Consider the following 18,834-nt stretch of genomic DNA (forward strand, 5'->3'; position numbering starts at 1 on the left):
CGCCATAATAGATTAGTTTATTTCACTCAATTTTCACTCAATTAGACAATTACTCACCACATTTTTACCGCACAACTGCCGATAAATGTTTACAGGGATGCAACAAGTAACAAAAAAAGCTCAAACACGAATACGTGTATTAACATCAATTGTTATCCTATCGACGATGTGAAATAATAACAGAAAAAGGTAAAAAGCTCTTGGGTTGATAAGAAAATGTTATCAAAATACATAACGACTACATAAAGTTGGTCGATATGAAATCACTTCATTCCAGGCTTCAGGGGGAAACCATCAGCCAACGAGGAATCTTGAAGCTCCGTTTTATGTTCTAATGGAATGCAAGGATCTTCTGCTGCCACATCATTAGGTTGTGGCTGACCGAAAAATGAACTGATCTCTTCTAACGTTTTCCCTTTAGTTTCAGGGAGAAAAAGTCCGACAAAAACGACGGCCGTCAAGCAGCATGTTGCATAAAGGCCATAAACACTTGCAAGTCCCATAGTGCTGGCCATCAGAGGAAAGGTTCGCACCACCACAAATGTACACAAGACGCTGAACGAGACAGAAATTGTACCCATTCGATGGCGATATTCCGACGGGAAGAGTTCGCCCATCACCAACTGAGGTACAGCACCAAAACCGAAGGAATAAGAGATGATGAAAGACATGAGGCAGAGTAAAGGAAGCCAGCCCAGTTCGGCGAGTAAATTCTGCTCCTCCACGGTACTTTCATCCACAACAGATAATTCCTCCCATGCCTTTTTCACATAAACAAAGGCACCCAATCCGGAAAGCGATACCGCCATAAAAGTCCCCGAAGTCATCAGTAGTACACGACGTCCAAATCGATCAACCTATAGGTAAAAATAACATACTTTAATTGTGACTGTCAAAAGTTATTATCAAATGATTGCAGTCATACCAATAGAGCCGATATCACTGTGAAAATCAACTGCACAACTCCGATCATAATGCTGGATACAAATCGATCTATAGTGCTCCCAGCTTCCTGGAAAATACTGGCCGAGTAAAATACGATAGCGTTGATGCCACTAAATTGCTGAAAGAACATTAGTGCCATAGAGATGAGCAAGGGTTTCATTAAGTGACAGCTGGTCAATATTTTGATATAGCGGATGTTATTAGACCCATGCGAGTTGTCATTGAATTTAATGCGCTCAAACTCTGGCTCAATGTCGGTGTACCTGAAAGTAAAGGAAATGTTACGTTTAAACAACATTGTTAAATCCCCAACCGCCAACAAAAGTTAACAGCGAACTTACTTTCCGCGAAGTTGTTGAAGTGCAACCTTGGCCTGTGATTCCTGATCGTGGGCCACGAGCCAAGAAGGTGTCTCTGGCATAAACATCTACAACAGATCAGCACAAACCAATAAAACGCAATAGATAAAAATAATAGGGTTATATTACGGGAATAAATAAATCGGTAAATTAAAGTACGTCTCTTATTTACCATTGCCAAGCCTAACACAATTGGCATGGATCCGATTATGAAACACAGAATTTGCCATTCGACAACAGCCCCGATAATGTAGGCAATTAGGATCCCCAATGAAAGAAATGTGGCTGTGAAAGAACCCAAAGCTCCACGTATCCTTGGAGAAGCGCATTCGCTCACCTATGACATTGAATCAATTAAACAAATAAAGTTTAACGCGTCCAATCAAATTTGAAAGAAAGAGAGGTATTACATAAATCTGGGAAGTAGGTGCAGAAGCTCCAGTTAATAATCCGGTGATAACACGTCCGATGAAGAGAAGCGGCGTCCAATTCACGTAATACGACAATCCCATCAGATAAAAACCCAAAACGTAGGGTATTGAAATGGTGGCAAGAGTCATGCGTCTACCAAAAAATTCCATCGGAAATGCGATCATCAAACTGCCAAAAATGCCACAAAGTGGTGGCAAAGATGCTGAGAAAAGTCAACATCAACAGTTATGAGTAAGACTTCCAAATGGTGTAACACAAGGCAAATAGACGGTAACGTTTGTAAGCCAAAGATTCCAGTACTTATCCAAGCAGCTTCTTCTTGTTCCAGATGCAGCGTATCATTTTTCTCCGCCGTTAACTGCGGGATGGCAGACGAACTCCTATATTATCGCGTTAAATAAATAACAAACATTAGGTTGTAAAATAAAAGTAAGATAAGATAATTTAAGTAGACAATTAGAAATCGAAAGCGAGATATTACCATCCACGAACAAGACCTGTACAGAGCATGGCCCATGAGGCTGAAGTTGCGCAAACAATCTAAATTTTAAACGATAACAAAAGAAGGAATAAAACAAATCAATTTTGTATAGAACAGGGTTGACAAACCCCCGCAACTTTCTTTTCTGTGACTATCTCTCTATCTCTTTTATGTTGTTCCATGTTTCTCTTTTCTTTGTCTTGTGGAGTTCAAACCGAAAAATCCATTTCCACTTGCTTGCGCTCTCACGTTTTGACTACCCGCAATATTAGAGGTTGTAATTCAATAGAATATCGCCTTCGGCCTATCTTTATTCTCCCCTCATCAAAATGATATTTAAGAGCAATTTAGCCTAAGGCTGTCTTAGGAACCCCATGCTCATAGGAAATCCTAGACAACTTTAAATGAGAGTCCGAACAATCACCATGGAGGAATCAAACAAAAATTAAACAAGAAATATGTTTAAAGCAGAATTTTTAAATAACTTACTTGCGGAGCTACTTTCTGCCAATTTTTGAAGGGGGGAACAGTCTTGCGAGTCTTCATAATTGTCTAAACCCAACTACTTTGCTGGCGGTAGTTGATAGGGAATAAGGCGCGCACAAGTTTCACCGCTCTTCTCCAAGTCCCAAGAGTGAATGATTTTTTGAACGTCAGAGACTGGTCACTTTTATCGCCTCCAACGACTCTTGCATAGGTAACGTGACCCTAATGACTCTCCCCCATAAGTTACTTTACTTTACTTGCTTTTCCGGATTGTTGGTCTTTCAAGTTCTTGTCTTTGCATCACTCCATATATAAGATGCATCCTTGAAAAGTACGAAAGTGAAAATCATTATCATATATTAGCGATTATCGATTAGTACTTACGCAAACCAATAGTCTCGGTGGAGCGCATCATGCTGGACAAATCGGTAGAGATATAAAAGAAAAAGCCCTCAAGGTTGAAAGGGGATACTTTTACCGCTTTTACATAACAGGACAAGCGTGAGTAGCATCCGGACCATGATGGTTGCTTGGGGAATGTGCAATACTTGCCAGATGACAACATTCTCCTTGCTATGGAATCAGCGGATCATCTATCTCACATTTCGAGCATTCGTCAGTTTGATACCCTATAACACGATAACAAGTTTAGTGGAGGAATACGCTGAAGAAAAAAAACTTTTAATCTGATTAAAAAAACCTTAGTCTTGCCATTTCAATTGGCAGACAAGGAAAAGTGTAACAGCTTCTGTTTCTGATGCCCTGAATGAAATCTTATCAATTTGTTTTCCATCCTATTAAGCAAAAAATAAATTTTTTGTGGATCAGTTAACATCATAACATTTTAATTATTTAAACTGTCACTTGACACACAATCAGCAAATAAAAATTTTAATTGCAAGATAGATGTTAAACAATTGTTTTGAAAGGTTATTTGCAAAGAGGTATTTAACTTGATGTTCGCAAAGACAATCCATTTATAACTGTAAACGTCCTATGATACAGATGATACAGAATGAAGAGTACTTTCTCCAATATTGTGTATCAAGTTAAATAACTAATGGCATGAATCGTGGATTCCAAAAGCAAGACAGCCAAACGGTGCAAGAAGCTCACAAATAGACAGACACATAAATTTAGATTTCACAGAAAGGAGGAAATAAACATTAGTAGGAAACAATAATATGCAGTCTAAGAGTCTACATCTCACCTTTTAATTATTTTATAACTTATAGCTTAGTCTGTGCTTTTAGCTATTCAACTGGATTGTAATAGACACAATAATTAGTTTCACCTTGCTTTGCAGTGAGTTGTTCCACTTTAATACTCGCAATTAATTGAAAGTAAAAATTCAGAAACAAAATGAGAAAGTGAGGTTTAAACACGTTTTCAAATTTACAAACTGTGAACTGTTGTTGCAGTCGATACTGGAAACAAAGTATTCCGCATAATCCGCGCAGTTATTTATTACATGTTCAATCAATTCCGGTAAAATACCATATGTGTGGCAAATATCGAGGGACTTCCGTGTTAGCGAAATTTCTGAACTTTCCGAAAAGTTATTTACTTATTTTATTTTGTTATTACTTAGTTGTGTCGATGCTGGATTTATGTTTCTTTTCATTAAAAATACAACAAGAAATCTATGTGAAAGAAAAATACGAATAACAAAGCGGATCCTTCCTTTCTTACAAAACAATTTTTTTACTTTTGGGCCGCTCCAATAATATCCGCAGGTATATGTATCTGGTAAATATTGACACTTATGTTTCGGCATTGACAAAGTCACAAAGATAAACTTATAATGATCACAGAACAGCTCAGAATTTATCAAAACAAATTTAGCTCTAAAAAATAAAAGAAAGAAAATTTCATCAAATTTTTTCTACTGCCGCATTTGCAAGGGCTAGAGGTTCATTTTCAGGTTGAATGCAAGTTGCAACACTTTTTGGTACTGGCTGACCGAAGAATTTACTGATCTCTTCCAAAGTTTTCCCTTTAGTTTCAGGGAGAAAAAGTCCGACAAAAACGACGGCCGTCAAGCAGCATGCTGCATAGAGACCATAAACACTGGCAAGTCCCATAGTGCTGGTCATCAGAGGAAAAGTTCGTACCACCAGAAATGTACAGCCTAGGCTGAAAGAGGCGGAAATGGTACCAAGTCGATGACGATACTCCAAAGGGAAAAGCTCGCCCATCACTAATTGAGGTACAGCGCCGAAACCGATGGAATAAGAGATGATGAAAGTCATGAGGCAGAGTAAAGGGAGCCAGCCCAGTTCAGCAATTACAGTCGGCTCTGCCACTGTACCGTCATCCACAACAACAGACAACTCTTTCCAAGAATTTTTCACATAAACAAAGGAACCTAATCCGGAGAGCGATATCGCCATAAAAGTTCCGGAAATCATTAGTAGTACTCGACGTCCAAATCGATCAACCTAAAGACGGAAACATGACAGTTATTGTCCTTAATCAAAGCCAAAGAAATATGCTTACCAAGAGAACCGAAACCATAGTGAACACCATTTGCACAAGACCAATAATGATGCTGGATACAAAACGATCTAAGCTACTACCGGCGTCTTCGAACACGCTGGCGGAATAAAAGACGATAGCATTGATGCCGCTAAACTGCTGGAAGAACATCAATGTCATGGAGATGAGCAAGGGTTTCATTAAATAGCTGTTGGTTAGTATTTTGGCATAGCTTGAATTTGGTAGTTGCGCGTTGGCGTTTGTTCTGATGCGCTCAAATTCCGTTTCAACGTCCGTGTATCTGAAAATATAAGGAAGAGAAAACATGGCCATGAATCCAAGGGGAAATGGAACTGGAAATGGAATATCAAGTCAACGTCAAGTTGCTGTAATCGTATACTCACTTGCCGCGAAGTTGCTGAAGTGCAACCTTGGCCTGTGATTCCTGATCGTGAGAAACGAGCCAAGAAGGAGTCTCCGGCATCAAAAGCTATGCCATAAAGATAGCCAAAGCAAAAACAAATTCACAAGGTTACACCGAGGGTCACAACATATGACTACCTGTAATTTCTCTTCAATAACAGTCTCTAGGATGTATCTTTTGTTTACCATTGCTAAACCCAAGACGATAGGCAGGGATCCAATGACGAAGCACATTACTTGCCACTCGACGACAGCTCCAATAATGTAAGCAATCAAGATACCAAACGACATGAAGGTGGATGTAAATGATCCTAGAGCTCCTCGCACCCTTGGGGAAGCACATTCACTCACCTGTAATAAAGAAATTAACCATTAATAATGGGAGATCACATTTATGTAGTGAGGATGTTGGTTACATAAATCTGAGAAGTGGGTGCCGATGCACCCGTAATCAAGCCAGTGATGGTGCGACCAATAAAAAGAAGAGGCGCCCAATCCACGTAATACGACAATCCCATCAGATAAAAACCCAAAACGTAGGGTATTGACATAGTTGCCAGTGTCATCCGGCGGCCGTACATTTCCATTGGATAGGCGATCAGCAAACTGCCAAAAATGGCACAAAGTGGAGGCAAAGACGCTGGAAAAATAGAATTGTCTTTAAATTAGAAAGTAAATCCTTATAATTTATTTGCATATTTATTAAATCATACTTATCCATGCGGCTTCCTCTCGTTCGAGATGCAAGGTTTCGTTGTTCGCAGAAGTCAACTGCGGAACGGCAGACGAACTCCTGTAATTTTCGCATAAAACACAAGTTTAAATAAAAATACAAGACAGACATAACAACTAAAAATGAATTCTATTATTACCATCCACGAACGAGACCGGTGCAGAGCATGGCCCATGATGCTGAAGCCGCGCAAATAATCTAAATGACAAAAGACAAAGAAAGAGAAAACTGTCATTTTATTGACATGGACATAAGGTTAACAACTCTCTACTTTCTTTCCTTTCAATGGACCACTTTTATTTCAAGAAAAAGAAGGAATTCCTTTACTTTCTTTGACCCACGTTTCTCTTTTTCTTTGTTTCCCGGTTTTCCCACCGGGAAATTTGATTTCCTATCAGATCGGTTGGTATCTCACGCTCAAACCGACCGCACTATATTAATAAAGGATAATAATTGGTAGGCTTTTCTTGTTTAAAACCGTATCGCAGACCCACTATTCAACAATCACAAAGCATTTTTTCTGCTGACAACACAATCACCTTAAATGTAACAATGAAAGAAATACTTTTTCTTTTGTAATTGAAAATATTATTTTTACCTGCGGAGCCACTTTAGGCCAGTTTTTGAACGGCGGGATAGTTTTGCGAATTTTCGTTGTTGAACAGTCACCCATGATGGCAGGAATATGAAGTGCAGGGAACTAGCGTGAGCACCGCCGATCTCGAAGGTGAGAGTAGGACGAGTGAATTTTACACTGCCGATTTCGGCTTCTTATATCGCCTCCGACGTTATTTGTATGAGTAGTACTTGCTAGACAAATAATGACCCTAATGATTCGATTCTATTGCCCTAAGCGGGAAAAGCGGGAAAGGTGGATTTCCACCTTTCTCTTTACAAATCTCTTCTTCACGTCATTTTATCCTTGGAACTTCTGCATGGCCACATAAGGAACTCCTGCTGAACTAGTTTTACACTACGGTGGCTATATGATGTCTCGTGTAACATTAACTTTCAAGGATAAACGAACCTTACATTTACGTATTCACCTTGACCGCATGGATGTTATGAAAGGAGCATTCTTTCGATGGACATAAGGGCTCATCTCTCAAATTTTATGCATCACCTATAAAACCAAAGTCCAAACCGTTAGAAATTTAAAAGCTCCTATTTTTAAATAAATTAAATAAAACTGTGTACAATAATAAATTACCTCTTTTCCGATTAACTTGCTGACGAGCTTTTAAACTATACTTGTGGGCGGAAGAGCAATCCAAAGTCAAAAAGGTGCAAGTCATCCTTTTCACTATAATTATTTCAGATTTCCCAAGGTTTCAAAGGTACGTTTTCTGTGTCAAATTTGCAAGAGTTAACAATGCGAACGAAGCTTTGTTCTTCTCAGATCCGCCTTTCTAGCTGTCGATGGTAACCAACTTTTCTTTGGTGTGAGAGCAATTCCGAATTGTACGTACATTACGTCATCACTAGTTAAGTGTTCTTCATCAGTATTTTTAGCTTCAATGTCCTTGGTTTTTTAAGAGGAACCCTCCTGTGAATCGAATTGCCATGAGAACTCATGCTTTCCCGGACTCAATTTATAAATATAAAAAGTTTTGTAGCGATAAGCCAGTTTGATGACCACGGATGAAATAGAAAGTTACCTTTGGGTGGATGACCAAATAATGGAAAGAGAAATAAAGTTTAAGGAAGAAGTAAATTTTAATTAATTTTACTCTGATACCCTTTACCCAAATTTTTCAAAGGCAGGCTGGCAGCTAGGCAACAAAGGGTCCAAGGTTTTTAATTTAAAGTGTGATGGCAACGTCGTATTTGACAGAAAAAAGTAAACAAGTGATGGCGTCTGATCACTCAAATCATGGTCTCTTGGCCAATAACACAAACCTTGTCGATGATTTTGAAGAAGCATTCCAGGTATTTTGTCCTATAAAATAAAAAAAAGTTTTTTTCAATCCAATAACAAAAATACTTAACCTAGGGTATCATAAGCGGTTTCACTAAAGAGGATGGCTTGTCACACACTCAGGATAACAAGGAAGAGTTGCGAACGGATGCCGAGCAGAATGTAGCGAAATTCATAGAAGTAGCCAAGCAATTGGAAACATTTTTCTTACAGCGACGTTTGCAAATCTCTGTGTTGAAACCTGAACAGCTTATTAAAGAGGTAATGTCATTAATTCACCCAAACGATAAGATTCTCAACAACTTGGCCATTGAACAGGATTGCTCTGAGCTCAAACAAGAGTTGGCTAGGAAAGATGAACTCATTAAAAAACATTATGAGAAAATTTCAATATGGCTCAATATGTTGGGAGAACCACACCCTCCTGCACCTGTGGCCAATGGTGTACCTATTGTTGGTGATGGATCGTCGGCACCCCAACAGCAACCAAGTCAAAATATCCCGTTCCAGCATAGATAATTTTGAATGTAAGTTAAGAATGATGCTGTGTTTATTTCCCGAACACTGTATAAATGTGCGTTCAAAACATGTTTTGGAGATCTTTGCTTTGACTAATACGACTTAGAACTTCAATTAAAGTACGAGTCGGTCTTCCGGTCATTCCTAGAGGATGAAATAAATGTCACCTTTCTGTTTCATTCCAAGAAAATGTGTTCATACCTTTAGCCAAGTAAGGCACATCAGAGCCGTCCACCACTCCACCAACTCCTGCGATATCGAGGTGCATCCAGTGAGGAGCATCTGTAAATTCCTGTTTAAACAATATTGTCACATGTAGTCCTACACTTGTTTTGTTGAGAAAAGAAAAGTCTGCAAAATCAGCTTACCTTTAAGAAAGCTGCAGCACTACACGAACCTCCAGCTCCGGTTTTGCCCACGTTATTCAAGTCTGCTAATTGGGATTCTGTTCCAACAGAGACAAAAGAGAATACGGTTGCAAATTTTTGTTTTCTTAGTTAAAAATGTCACAAATCATTTACCTAAAGCAGATTGAAAGTGTTTCCAGAGAGGCATTCGCCATACTCTGTCACCGGTGGTGAAAGACGACTGATGAACGAGATGCCATAAGGCGTTGGAATTAGTGAAAACCCCAGCCGCAGAGCTGCCAAGAGCAACATTGATGGCACCTACCAACGAAGCAAAACCAAACAGTTATTTCGATATGATCAGCCGACGAAAATGTTTTGAAAATGTACCCGTCAATGTGGCAATATCCAGGACGAGATTGGGTTGGTATGTTTGTTGAGCATAAGCAAGTGCATCAGCCAGAATTAGTCGACCCTCTGCATCCGTGTTATCAATTTGGATCGTCTTGCCATTCATGGCTTTCACTACATCACCTGGTTTAATGGCCTTTCCCCCTGGCATGTTCTCGGCTAGGGGAATTAATCCTAAACATCAAATAAGAATTGTAGTGTCAGCTTGAAAATAATTTGTCATTCGTCTAAAGACCTTTAAGGTGAAGAGGCAATCTGAGGTTTGCAGCAGTAAGAATGGTGGCCAAAGTGCAGGCAGCTCCACCCATATCCCCACGCATTTTATCCATATTGGCTGAGGGTTTGATACTGATACCTCCGGTATCAAAAGTGATTCCTTTGCCTATCCCCATTCATCGAAAAAAAAGTTAAAAGTGTCGCCTTTCTATGATCCTATATAAAAAAAGAAATAGGATATTACCGACGATGACTATTGGCTTCTCTTTGCTTGGTAGATTGTTGTAGGTGATTTCAAGGAAAACGGGTGGCTCGCTAGATCCTTGAGCCACAGCCAAAAACGAATTCATTCCTTGGTTGGAAGCCCACGCTTCGTCGTGAGCTTCAACTTTGATTGATATTCCGTCTCCTCCTGCACGACCCAATAAATCAACTGCGTGACGAGCGAATATGGTTGGTGTCATGTGATTTGCGGGCATTTCCATCAACCATCTGGCCAAGTTCTGCCCAGCTGCTTTCGTCAAACCCCTCTCCCACTGGGCCTCCCTTTAATAATAGCAAAACATAAATTAAGGCCGAAGTCGAAAAATTACGTTGATATTTTCTCGCTAACCCATATTCATCGCTTCCGTGCAAAACCAAATCAATTTCGGGTTTACGTTTGGCGGCATTTTTCAAATCTTGAAACTGCCAGCGGGTCAGGGAGGCACTTTCAGCAGCGCATTCGGCATCAGAACAAGGGTCGACTGAAACAATTTCAATTCCAACTTCTTGCAAGGCCTTCACACCAGCTGCAAGATACGATTCATTAAGAAAAGAGAAAAAAGATTTTAGACAAGTATAAGGTGCCTGCAATTCCGCATCTCAGATTCTCCCTGGCTGTGTCTCTCTCCTCCAAGATATTTTCTTTTTGGAAAATGGTGGAATCATCCAAAGGATTTGGACCCAAATTGACGACGGCTACAGCCGGAAACTCACGATCTAGTCCGTACAGCACTCGAGCTTTGCCTTTCTTCGGTACTCCACTCCTGTGGGATTGGAATTGAAAGAGGACACGGGATAGGGGAAATAAACACGGGGATAACAACGACAAAAAATGAAAAATATTGTCAAAGGAAATTCACAACTGTATTTTGCAGGATAAAATTTAAATGAAGATTAGGCACAACAGGGGAATCACGTTTTGGCAGAACACAGCGTTCAAGTCATTGGGGAATGACAACCCAGAACCAAATAGAAAATTCGCAAAATGGATGATGATGATGGGAATTCACAATAAAATTACCACCCTAAACCAGTTCGAGAATTTTTATAGTTCCCTGGCTGTTGGCAGCGACGATTACGTTGGAGTCGGGTTTCCAACAAACGGCAGAAACAAACTCGGCGCTCTCTTCTTGCTCGGCCCGCTCCTTGTCCAATAGCAAAGCGCTTTTAACAACGTCGAAACGATAGTGAAGTAAAGGCTGGCTGAGTCCCTTCGAGTAGAGGTAAAGGGCATTATTTTCAGAACCGCAAGCAATCAAATCACGTCGATCATCTTGGCTGCCGTCCGTCGTCGAGAGGCCCACAAAGTTCTTCTCGTTTGTGTGTCCGCGAAAAGATCGACATGAAACGTTGTCTTCAACCGTCCACAATTTCAATTGGCTATCCGTGCTGGCCGACACTAATTCGCGATCACTAAGAAACTTGACGTAAGAGACGGCTTTGCGATGGCCTTTAAAGACCCGTAGTGGCTCCTTGGGCTGACGTAGGTCGACGTAATGGACGCAATGATCGGCTGCGCCATAGGCTAAGCAATAACGCGAGTACGGATTGAATTTGACGCAACAGACATTGGCTTTAGCTTCCAAAGTGGCCACAGAGTGTTCAGCGTTTAAGCTCCAGATTTTGACTCGGGAATCGTCGCTGCCACTGGCCATCAAGTGACTGTCCATGCGATTAAAATCGACACTCCAACAGCGTTTCTCGTGCTCTTGAAAGACCCTCAGACGAGTACCGACGGACGCATCCCAAACGGATACGCTGCCTTCGTAGTCGGAGCTTGCCAGGACCGATTTGTGGTAGGCACTCCAAGATATGCACGATATCTTCGAGCCAGCCACCATCTCCATAACAGGATAGTGAAGATCAACCGCATCCCGTACAACCACTGCGTAGTCGTAGACTTTGATGCGTTTGGTCACACCAGCGATGGCGAAAAAATCAGCATCTCGGTCGAATTCGATCGAGCTGACAATGTGTGCCGTGTTGAGGAGTTCGCTTCCGTAGCTCAAATTAGCCAAAGGCCTTAGTCTACTCCATCGGGTTAACTGGTTCAAATTAGATTGAAAGTCGAGTAAACTTTTCTTTTCTTCTTCCTCACCACCGAGACGATTGTTCCGAAGTGCCCAGTATTTCCCCTCTAAATCTTCGAAATGTTGGTGCATTCTTACACGACGTTGACTGATGCTTAACGGTGTGGACGCGATGGATGAATTGAAGGCCGTCTCGTTGACTTCATAATTTTCCACTTTAATTGCAGCAGAATCGATGCCAGGATTTAGGGTTTGCGCCATATTTAAATCCTTGTCAAGCACCTCTAGTTCTTGTTGAACATTTCTCAACTCGTTGTTCTTCTTGGTTTTGAGCTGTTGGAGGAATTCGTTAAGTAGCTGGGCTTCGGTCAGTTTTCGTTCTCCATCAAGATCACATTGTTTCCGAAGCAAAACTTCTTGCATGCGAACTAATTCTGATGGATGCCAATCCCGAGTATCCAACAGATTGGTGAAGTCTTTCATCAAAATATTTCCATCTTGACTCTCGACTAATTTCTTCTTCTGTTTGGTTATTAATGCGTTGAGGGTTACGTTGGGGAAAACGGATGGGTTTCGGCCACTACTGTCGAGAGGACCGCTGCACTTGGGACATTTGCTTGCTAACTCCAGACTTCTGACAATGCATCCATGGCAAAAGCTGTGGCCACACGTAGTCACGTAAGGTTCCGACATCATATCCAAGCAGACAGGGCAGAGAAGATCACTATCTCTGTCTTCATATGTGTCCTTTACACCCCCAAACAGAAGAGACTGGGGACCCCTCTTAACCCCACGGCCTGCCATCTTCAGGCTTTGAATTTTCGAATGTCACATTTACAGATGATCTGACCTGAAACACATCACAAACAAGTCAGAATTTTCTGTTTGTTTCTATCATTATAAAGAATTTCAGGTCAGATTAGCTGCTGAATGCACAACATATGTCTGACATCAAACCTAATTTTGATTGAATCAAGACTTATTGGATGGGCTTACCAGTTCAACGCATCGTTTAAGCGATTGGCCACTTGATCATTGAAACTTTTAGCCGCCTGAGTCCAAATGAAATCTTTTGTAGCGTCGACGTCGGTTTCGGTCTTCTTGGAAGAATAGCCTCCCAAAATCAGGCCTTTACCTTTCTAAGATTGTACAAGATTTACGTGTTATTGATATGCAAAATTCGATAGCGAAACTTCATTATTATTCACCTTAAGATTTGTGGCCTGAGTAGAGAATGCTGGGAAAACGACCTTGGAAAAACGATTACAGTACAATAGCCGACAAGAGTTGACACGGAACACTTGCGTTATGGATGCCGCCATATTGGAATATCAAACTAAACTCACTCAGTTGCCAAGTTATGCCAGCAAATCAAAAATGTATAGATTATTAGATTTTTAAAATTTACACATTTCTTTATTTTATTTTAATTTTTTTCTAGCCAATCGGACAAATATTGATTATATTTTTATTCATTGTCAAGATTGTTCTTTCTGTAAGGCAACGTTGGCGGTCCAGAAGGAAAGGTAAAGAAAATTTTACATGGCCGTCTGGTAAAATAAAAACATTATTTTCATTATTATGTTATGGTTGCTTAATATAATTTAAAACTAACTTTTTCGGTACTATTAGAGTATTTAATTGCATTTTCTTAACTTTGAAGTAACAAAGCAAAGCAACAGTTTCAAACTGTCCATGCGTTTGACTACTTTCATTTTCGTTGCTTCCAACTCATTATTAAATTAGAGTTAAATTTGTTTGTATTTAATGTGCTGTAGTAGAAATGTGGAGTGCAATTTGTTAAATATTAATTTTTTTTTATTGCTTGCAGGGTTTAACCAGATTGGTAAAGAATAATTTGCTTCTTTAAAACGATACAAGATGGTCTTCTTCAGCAGAGTGTCTTCTCCAAAGCTATGCGGAAGTGTTGTCATCATAGCAAGGAAACAACAACAATGTGTGATTACAGTAGGACAGCGTTCTATCTCTGGAAAAGTAATGCGCCAAGGATTGCCCCCTGTTAAAAAACCAGCTCCATTCCCATACAAGGAAAAGAGATACAACTTTTTACGAGCTTTGCTTGATCCCACCACCAGCCGATTAGATGAGAATTCAAAGTTGATTGTTGTTGAAGGGCCACCTGCTGCTGGGAAAAGGGCTCTAGCCAAAGAGTTGGCTGAAGAATTGGACATGGCATACTTTCCATCGCCAAATGTAGCAGATTGCTACATTAATAAATATGGTTATGATCTAAGGCAAGTAGATCACAAACTGCCAGAATCTTGTAAGAGTTATGATGAGAACGATTTCTTGAAAGACCCTATGCGGGGAAATGGTTCCAAAGCTGCGCGTTTCCAACTAACAAAGCTTTCCCTCCGTTATAAACTTCATTTGGAGGCTTTGGCTCACATTCTGAATACAGGACAAGGAGTCGTCATGGATCGTTCTCCGTTCAGTGACCTTGCTTACATGACTGCCATGACGGAAACTGGTGTAATCAGCAAAAATGGTACGATTTTCAACTCTGTATCCTATTATTTGTTATGGAAGTGAACAGCTAAAAATATTAAATTGACATTTCCGTATAGTTTACAACTTCTACCACCAAGTGAGAAACAATGCACTGTTTGCACTGTGGCGACCTCATTTGGTCATCTATCTGGACGTTCCTGTTGATGAAACACGTCGACGAATTGAGGCCAGGAACTTACCCAACGAAAAGGACTCGATGCTTACCACTCCGGCTTACCTCCAAGCCCTAGTAGATTCTTACAAGAAAGACTATTTGAAGGATATCAGGTATTTCTTTATTATAAGCCCAGAAGAGTTTTCGTATTTTAACAAATCGTTTATTGATACATGAAATAGTACCCATGCCGAAGTTCTAGTTTACGATTGGTCGAAAGTGGCAGATCCCGAAATCGTCGTCGAGGACATTGAACGCATAGATTTCGATCAGTACACCGTCTATGATGAGAAGATGAAGGACTGGAGGCGCATCAACGAGTGGGATTGGAACAACAGTCGTCAAGAGTAAATATTCTCAACTTGAAGCATTACGCTCCCTTCTTACAATATCATTCTACCTTTCTCAGGTTTACCCACTCTCAACATTACTTGATGGCTCATCTAAACGTGCCACCGATCCAATGCAACGAAATCCTTATCGGCGCAGGTGATAACAAAGTGCGCGCGGCTGTAATGGATGAGGTAAATTAATCATTACTTGTTACACTACTTTGTGCAAAAATATAAATATGGTAATTCTTTTTAGACTCCGGGCAGCAAGTTCGCCAAAGGATTTAATCCAGAAATGGGAGACAAGGGAATTTTATTCAAATTGTCTTAAATATAGACCTTGTGACTCTACTTGTGTAGGAATCACTTTTTGTCGATAGTTGAAATATATAAATGATGGAATTAAAATTTGATTTTATTGTGCACGAGCTACACTTGTATCAAACGGGGTTGAAATTTTCTTTGTTTTCGAAGATAAAAGGGACAATAATAGATTAGTCGTTTTTGTTGCAATACCGCTGTTGATGCTGAAGGATTTCGGTTCGCACAACATGCCTTTGTTTGTGTTGCAATTGAAGACGAGGGGAAGCCAACGAAGGACGGTTAACATCACCAAAAGGAACTCGGGGTCGAGCCAACAGAGAATTTCCGCCGTTCACTGGACTGTTGCTCTTGCCGAAACTATTTTCATCGATGACGACGTTGTTGGTGACGGTACGTCTAGATTTACTAGAAATTTTGACTGGGCTTGACGTCGGTGTGCTCGACGCCGCAATGACGAGGGAGGAAAAGTCCAAAGTTTCTTCAATAAATGGGGCAGGAAGTTCATCAGTGATCATTGGAACAGAAAGATCTTCAATGACCATTCGTGCAGGAACCTCTCCAGAGACTATGGAATCATCCTCTTCAATGTTAGAGAGAGAGAGGCAGTCCAAATCGGCAAAATTCAGAACCTGAATCAGGCCCTCTCGTTCTTTTTCAATACTAGCTTCTAGTACATCTGGAATTTTATAAACAGTGGGGTTCACTGGTGTACGTATAATTCCAAATGATGGAGATCTTGGGTCCACTGGCCCTTCATCTTCCACTTGAAACTGAAACAAAAAGCATTCACATTTTGAAATAACATGAATTACACAGAGATGCTCACCTCGATAGGCGTACGATCGATATCAAATGTTGGTGATCTAGGATCACATAACTGATTTGCTGCCATAATTTTGCCACAACGTGCTGGTGTGTGATGGCTGCCATCGACGATTTTTTCGTCAGTTTGACAAATAACATACTCCTCTAACGACTCTTTGCCAGAAAAATAACTTGCAACGTTCCCCATTGCTTAACACTATTTTAGTTAACACACAAAATAATAAGACAACCACGTATTACGGCTAATACAATTTTATAGATTCACAACTTGTTACCTCGACCGTTTTGGTTTAAACTCTTCTTTCGAAATGTAAGTGTGACATAGTTGCCATATTGTGGAATTGTTTGTTACTGCGAACTATAAATTCCGATTGCAAACAGTCGCGAGTTTCTCACTTAACTATGCTTGAATCCCTTTCTGAATTTTAAAATAAATTTAAAAAAATGATATTATTCAAATTTATTGAACAAAACCTTTTCAATAGAAAATAGAAAATATCAACTAGGCACAGCAGCGCCACCTGTGGTCTCTTTGAGAGAAACTGGAGATAAATAAATAAACAACAAAACAAATTACGTCTGTAATGTCGGACGACTCTGCTCCATCAGTTTTTCCTTTATCAAATTCTTCTGAAGACGAATTGTTGGATAAGAACGAAATAGCCGACAAATGTCCACTGTGTCGCAGTGCTAAAAAATATTTCTTTTGCTCCGACTGTATCAGAAATGGAGATTTTTATTCGTCTCGCTCTGTGCAGAGAGAAAGCTCACAAAGGTTTGGTCCACTCCCCCCCTCTGAAATGTTATTTCCCGTCTTCGACAACTCTTAAATTCTTTTGTTTCTTAGGTTTGTTGAAAAGAAAATGGCTTTACTCAAGGTTAAAGGGGAAATTCAAGAGCTTCTGAGTCTTTCTCAAACAGCTTTGGCGAAGAAAAATAGAATTGAGGCAATGGTGAGCATCACATACCTTTTATTTGAATCTTTTCATGCACCTCCTGATGTTTATTTATTTATTCAAAGCAACACAACTTAAGGAAAACTAAAGAAAGGATCCAGCTACTCAAAAAATGGAAAGAGGAAGTTCAGAAGTCTTTAGAATCCAGTAACTAATCTTTTTGGCTATATAATGTTTCTGCTCTCTATTCATTCATATTGAATTCACAGGTCAACCGATTTTGAATGAACTAAGAGCAAGAAAACTGGATACTCAGAAAATGATCTCTTTGAATTGTGCGGCTCAAGAGTTGCCACAAAATCCAACACGCAGCCTAACCAGAATCAGACAAGAGCTTGAGGTTGATAAAACTCTGCTCAAAGAAATCATTCAGGAAAATGTGAAGCTGTTGCTGAAGACCATATTTCCCATCACTTGTGAAGGCCTGAATGTGACTGGGTATCTTAATTTCTCCTTTGACATTTAAACCCTTCAATTGCTCATTCAACTGTTTGTATTCAACTCTTAAAGGGAGGAAGACAGTGAGAGCCTAGCGACTGTGAAAAACGAATTGGACGATGCTAGTCATGTAACCTACGTCCGTGGCCAGTGGATTTATGCAGACACGGGACACAACGGCCGTTACAAGATCGCTGGCGCCGATTTGCCCGGAACTGGAGACATGACCGCCTACTTGCTATGCGGTACGTGCAATCGAGTCTGTTGATGTGTCGCCTTTTTCGTAACGCGCTTATTCGTATTGTACTTACCCTATCAGTTGAGCAAGTCAATAAGGGCGATAACGAAGAGACACTGCGCCATTTCAAAGTGGCATTGTCGCACGTCACTCAACTTTGCAACCTCCTGGCCTTTTACTTCGGCGTCCGTTTGCCTAAGAAAGTTGCCCATTCGGATTTCATCAGCAGCGATTTGGATGCCAAAGTTTTCGCTGGACGAATCGCTCGACTCCATGCCAACGTTCTTTACCTCTGCACGTCGCAAGGAGTGGCTCCTATTCACCTACGACATGCAAATCCACTCGCTCGACTCTCCACCCTCCTGGATCCCAACATTTGCGACCTGGGAAGGTAAAAATTGTCTGCAGTTCTCCTGTGAGTCGATGAGTTAATTCCCTTTTTGTCTGCATACAGATCCGGTCCGTTTGAGTTCCACCCCGAACTGTGGGGGTTCGAAGAGGCCGGGGATGAAGAGGGTTGCCTGATTTCAATCTCTTCTTCCGACGGTGAAGACGATAATGACATCAACGCAGATTGGGAATCAGTTAATATTGTTTTCTCATCTTCCATCAAATTGTTCTTTACATGAGTATGTCATTTTTCTTTGTAGGTGAGCCACCTTTCCACAGCTGAAACCACGGACGACGGCAACAAGCAGCGAACCAGTCCGATTCCTCCATTATCCGCAAGAGGCATCGATAATCCAGTAACCAACAGTGTCGTTAGCGTCGTCAGTGGAGTCGCCTCCTTTTGGAAAGCTTTTCCGTGGTCTAAATGACCAAAAAACATTTCCATCTTACTGCCTCCACATAATTTGACTTGCCCCTTTTACCCGTCCTTTTTTACTTTTTTTTTCAATCTGTATTTTTTAAATGATGATTTTTGGGTGGTGTTTCTTCCAAGAAAAAATAAAATAAAATCTGTAAATTGCCAATTGTTTTCTGTCGATTTCT

The 18,834-nt window shown here is 40.4% G+C and overlaps 6 protein-coding genes across 12 annotated transcripts; 3 read left to right on the forward strand and 3 right to left on the reverse strand.

The window, feature by feature from the left end:
- Nucleotides 1-120: 120 nt before the first annotated feature.
- Nucleotides 121-8,042, reverse strand: LOC124340514 (facilitated trehalose transporter Tret1-2 homolog). 4 transcript variants are annotated; one of them, XM_046793088.1, is made up of 11 exons: nucleotides 3,914-4,013; nucleotides 3,404-3,497; nucleotides 3,088-3,332; nucleotides 2,707-3,026; nucleotides 2,218-2,276; nucleotides 2,037-2,116; nucleotides 1,715-1,938; nucleotides 1,477-1,641; nucleotides 1,287-1,372; nucleotides 926-1,208; nucleotides 121-857 (listed from the first exon to the last, which is right to left on the reverse strand). In XM_046793088.1, the coding sequence occupies exons 4-11, from the start codon at nucleotides 2,761-2,763 to the stop codon at nucleotides 264-266; spliced, it is 1,548 nt and encodes a 515-aa protein (XP_046649044.1). In that variant the 5' UTR covers nucleotides 2,764-3,026; nucleotides 3,088-3,332; nucleotides 3,404-3,497; nucleotides 3,914-4,013; the 3' UTR covers nucleotides 121-263. The 4 variants fall into 4 exon arrangements, with proteins under 4 accessions (XP_046649044.1, XP_046649045.1, XP_046649043.1 ...); XM_046793089.1 differs by having other exon boundaries at nucleotides 3,088-3,497; nucleotides 3,998-4,561; XM_046793087.1 differs by lacking the exons at nucleotides 926-1,208; nucleotides 1,287-1,372; nucleotides 1,477-1,641; ... (5 more) ...; nucleotides 3,404-3,497; nucleotides 3,914-4,013 and adding exons at nucleotides 5,203-5,482; nucleotides 5,586-5,671; nucleotides 5,791-5,955; ... (3 more) ...; nucleotides 6,936-7,460; nucleotides 7,548-8,042.
- A 70-nt stretch (nucleotides 8,043-8,112) lies between these two features.
- Nucleotides 8,113-8,953, forward strand: LOC124340563 (mediator of RNA polymerase II transcription subunit 28-like). Its single transcript, XM_046793156.1, has 3 exons — nucleotides 8,113-8,266; nucleotides 8,331-8,516; nucleotides 8,574-8,953. The coding sequence occupies exons 1-3, from the start codon at nucleotides 8,150-8,152 to the stop codon at nucleotides 8,772-8,774; spliced, it is 504 nt and encodes a 167-aa protein (XP_046649112.1). The 5' UTR covers nucleotides 8,113-8,149; the 3' UTR covers nucleotides 8,775-8,953.
- On the reverse strand, nucleotides 8,788-13,391 carry LOC124340507 (E3 ubiquitin-protein ligase COP1-like). 2 transcript variants are annotated; one of them, XM_046793075.1, is made up of 11 exons: nucleotides 13,251-13,391; nucleotides 13,039-13,181; nucleotides 10,598-10,776; nucleotides 10,362-10,539; nucleotides 9,993-10,294; nucleotides 9,768-9,914; nucleotides 9,512-9,706; nucleotides 9,296-9,442; nucleotides 9,143-9,219; nucleotides 8,976-9,066; nucleotides 8,788-8,918 (listed from the first exon to the last, which is right to left on the reverse strand). In XM_046793075.1, the coding sequence occupies exons 1-11, from the start codon at nucleotides 13,362-13,364 to the stop codon at nucleotides 8,836-8,838; spliced, it is 1,656 nt and encodes a 551-aa protein (XP_046649031.1). In that variant the 5' UTR covers nucleotides 13,365-13,391; the 3' UTR covers nucleotides 8,788-8,835. The 2 variants fall into 2 exon arrangements, with proteins under 2 accessions (XP_046649031.1, XP_046649029.1); XM_046793073.1 differs by lacking the exons at nucleotides 8,788-8,918; nucleotides 8,976-9,066; nucleotides 9,143-9,219; ... (5 more) ...; nucleotides 10,598-10,776; nucleotides 13,251-13,391 and adding an exon at nucleotides 10,858-12,892 and having other exon boundaries at nucleotides 13,039-13,171.
- Nucleotides 13,392-13,547: 156 nt separating this feature from the next.
- On the forward strand, nucleotides 13,548-15,468 carry LOC124340526 (NADH dehydrogenase [ubiquinone] 1 alpha subcomplex subunit 10, mitochondrial-like). Of its 2 annotated transcripts, none has more exons than XM_046793109.1 (6): nucleotides 13,548-13,595; nucleotides 13,874-14,551; nucleotides 14,631-14,841; nucleotides 14,911-15,075; nucleotides 15,138-15,252; nucleotides 15,317-15,468. In XM_046793109.1, exons 2-6 carry the CDS (start codon nucleotides 13,924-13,926, stop codon nucleotides 15,389-15,391), a joined length of 1,194 nt encoding a protein of 397 aa, XP_046649065.1. In that variant the 5' UTR covers nucleotides 13,548-13,595; nucleotides 13,874-13,923; the 3' UTR covers nucleotides 15,392-15,468. The 2 variants fall into 2 exon arrangements, with proteins under 2 accessions (XP_046649065.1, XP_046649066.1); XM_046793110.1 differs by lacking the exon at nucleotides 13,548-13,595 and adding an exon at nucleotides 13,641-13,664.
- Nucleotides 15,458-16,587, reverse strand: LOC124340550. Of its 2 annotated transcripts, XM_046793141.1 has the most exons (3): nucleotides 16,485-16,587; nucleotides 16,211-16,405; nucleotides 15,458-16,154 (listed from the first exon to the last, which is right to left on the reverse strand). In XM_046793141.1, the coding sequence occupies exons 2-3, from the start codon at nucleotides 16,394-16,396 to the stop codon at nucleotides 15,555-15,557; spliced, it is 786 nt and encodes a 261-aa protein (XP_046649097.1). In that variant the 5' UTR covers nucleotides 16,397-16,405; nucleotides 16,485-16,587; the 3' UTR covers nucleotides 15,458-15,554. The 2 variants fall into 2 exon arrangements, with proteins under 2 accessions (XP_046649097.1, XP_046649096.1); XM_046793140.1 differs by having other exon boundaries at nucleotides 16,211-16,526.
- Nucleotides 16,588-16,758: 171 nt separating this feature from the next.
- On the forward strand, nucleotides 16,759-18,815 carry LOC124340519 (beclin 1-associated autophagy-related key regulator-like). The gene is made up of 8 exons (XM_046793100.1): nucleotides 16,759-16,984; nucleotides 17,057-17,162; nucleotides 17,231-17,312; nucleotides 17,375-17,603; nucleotides 17,676-17,848; nucleotides 17,923-18,232; nucleotides 18,296-18,425; nucleotides 18,492-18,815. The coding sequence occupies exons 1-8, from the start codon at nucleotides 16,794-16,796 to the stop codon at nucleotides 18,657-18,659; spliced, it is 1,389 nt and encodes a 462-aa protein (XP_046649056.1). The 5' UTR covers nucleotides 16,759-16,793; the 3' UTR covers nucleotides 18,660-18,815.
- The last annotated feature ends 19 nt before the right edge of the window (nucleotides 18,816-18,834 follow it).

The sequence above is a fragment of the Daphnia pulicaria genome, chromosome 5, assembly GCF_021234035.1.
Source record: "Daphnia pulicaria isolate SC F1-1A chromosome 5, SC_F0-13Bv2, whole genome shotgun sequence".
In the NCBI taxonomy this organism is placed as follows: domain Eukaryota; kingdom Metazoa; phylum Arthropoda; class Branchiopoda; order Diplostraca; family Daphniidae; genus Daphnia; species Daphnia pulicaria.

Coding starts and splice junctions, on each gene's coding strand:
- LOC124340514 (XM_046793087.1), bottom strand. CDS start 7,010: ATGGGTGACTGTTCAACAACGAAAATTCGCAAAACTATCCCGCCGTTC. Junction 6,536..6,935: donor GGCCTAAAGTGGCTCCGCAG/GTAAAAATAATA, acceptor TTTGTCATTTAG/ATTATTTGCGCGGCTTCAGC. Junction 5,672..5,790: donor TCGTCTTGGGTTTAGCAATG/GTAAACAAAAGA, acceptor TTTATGGCATAG/CTTTTGATGCCGGAGACTCC.
- LOC124340563 (XM_046793156.1), top strand. CDS start 8,150: ATGGCAACGTCGTATTTGACAGAAAAAAGTAAACAAGTGATGGCGTCT. Junction 8,267..8,330: donor ATTTTGAAGAAGCATTCCAG/GTATTTTGTCCT, acceptor TACTTAACCTAG/GGTATCATAAGCGGTTTCAC. Junction 8,517..8,573: donor CTGAACAGCTTATTAAAGAG/GTAATGTCATTA, acceptor GCCATTGAACAG/GATTGCTCTGAGCTCAAACA.
- LOC124340507 (XM_046793073.1), bottom strand. CDS start 12,846: ATGGCAGGCCGTGGGGTTAAGAGGGGTCCCCAGTCTCTTCTGTTTGGG.
- LOC124340526 (XM_046793109.1), top strand. CDS start 13,924: ATGGTCTTCTTCAGCAGAGTGTCTTCTCCAAAGCTATGCGGAAGTGTT. Junction 14,552..14,630: donor TGGTGTAATCAGCAAAAATG/GTACGATTTTCA, acceptor ATTTCCGTATAG/TTTACAACTTCTACCACCAA. Junction 14,842..14,910: donor GACTATTTGAAGGATATCAG/GTATTTCTTTAT, acceptor TACATGAAATAG/TACCCATGCCGAAGTTCTAG.
- LOC124340550 (XM_046793141.1), bottom strand. CDS start 16,396: ATGGGGAACGTTGCAAGTTATTTTTCTGGCAAAGAGTCGTTAGAGGAG. Junction 16,155..16,210: donor TCGATCGTACGCCTATCGAG/GTGAGCATCTCT, acceptor TTTTTGTTTCAG/TTTCAAGTGGAAGATGAAGG.
- LOC124340519 (XM_046793100.1), top strand. CDS start 16,794: ATGTCGGACGACTCTGCTCCATCAGTTTTTCCTTTATCAAATTCTTCT. Junction 17,849..17,922: donor GACCGCCTACTTGCTATGCG/GTACGTGCAATC, acceptor TTACCCTATCAG/TTGAGCAAGTCAATAAGGGC. Junction 18,426..18,491: donor TCAACGCAGATTGGGAATCA/GTTAATATTGTT, acceptor TTTTCTTTGTAG/GTGAGCCACCTTTCCACAGC.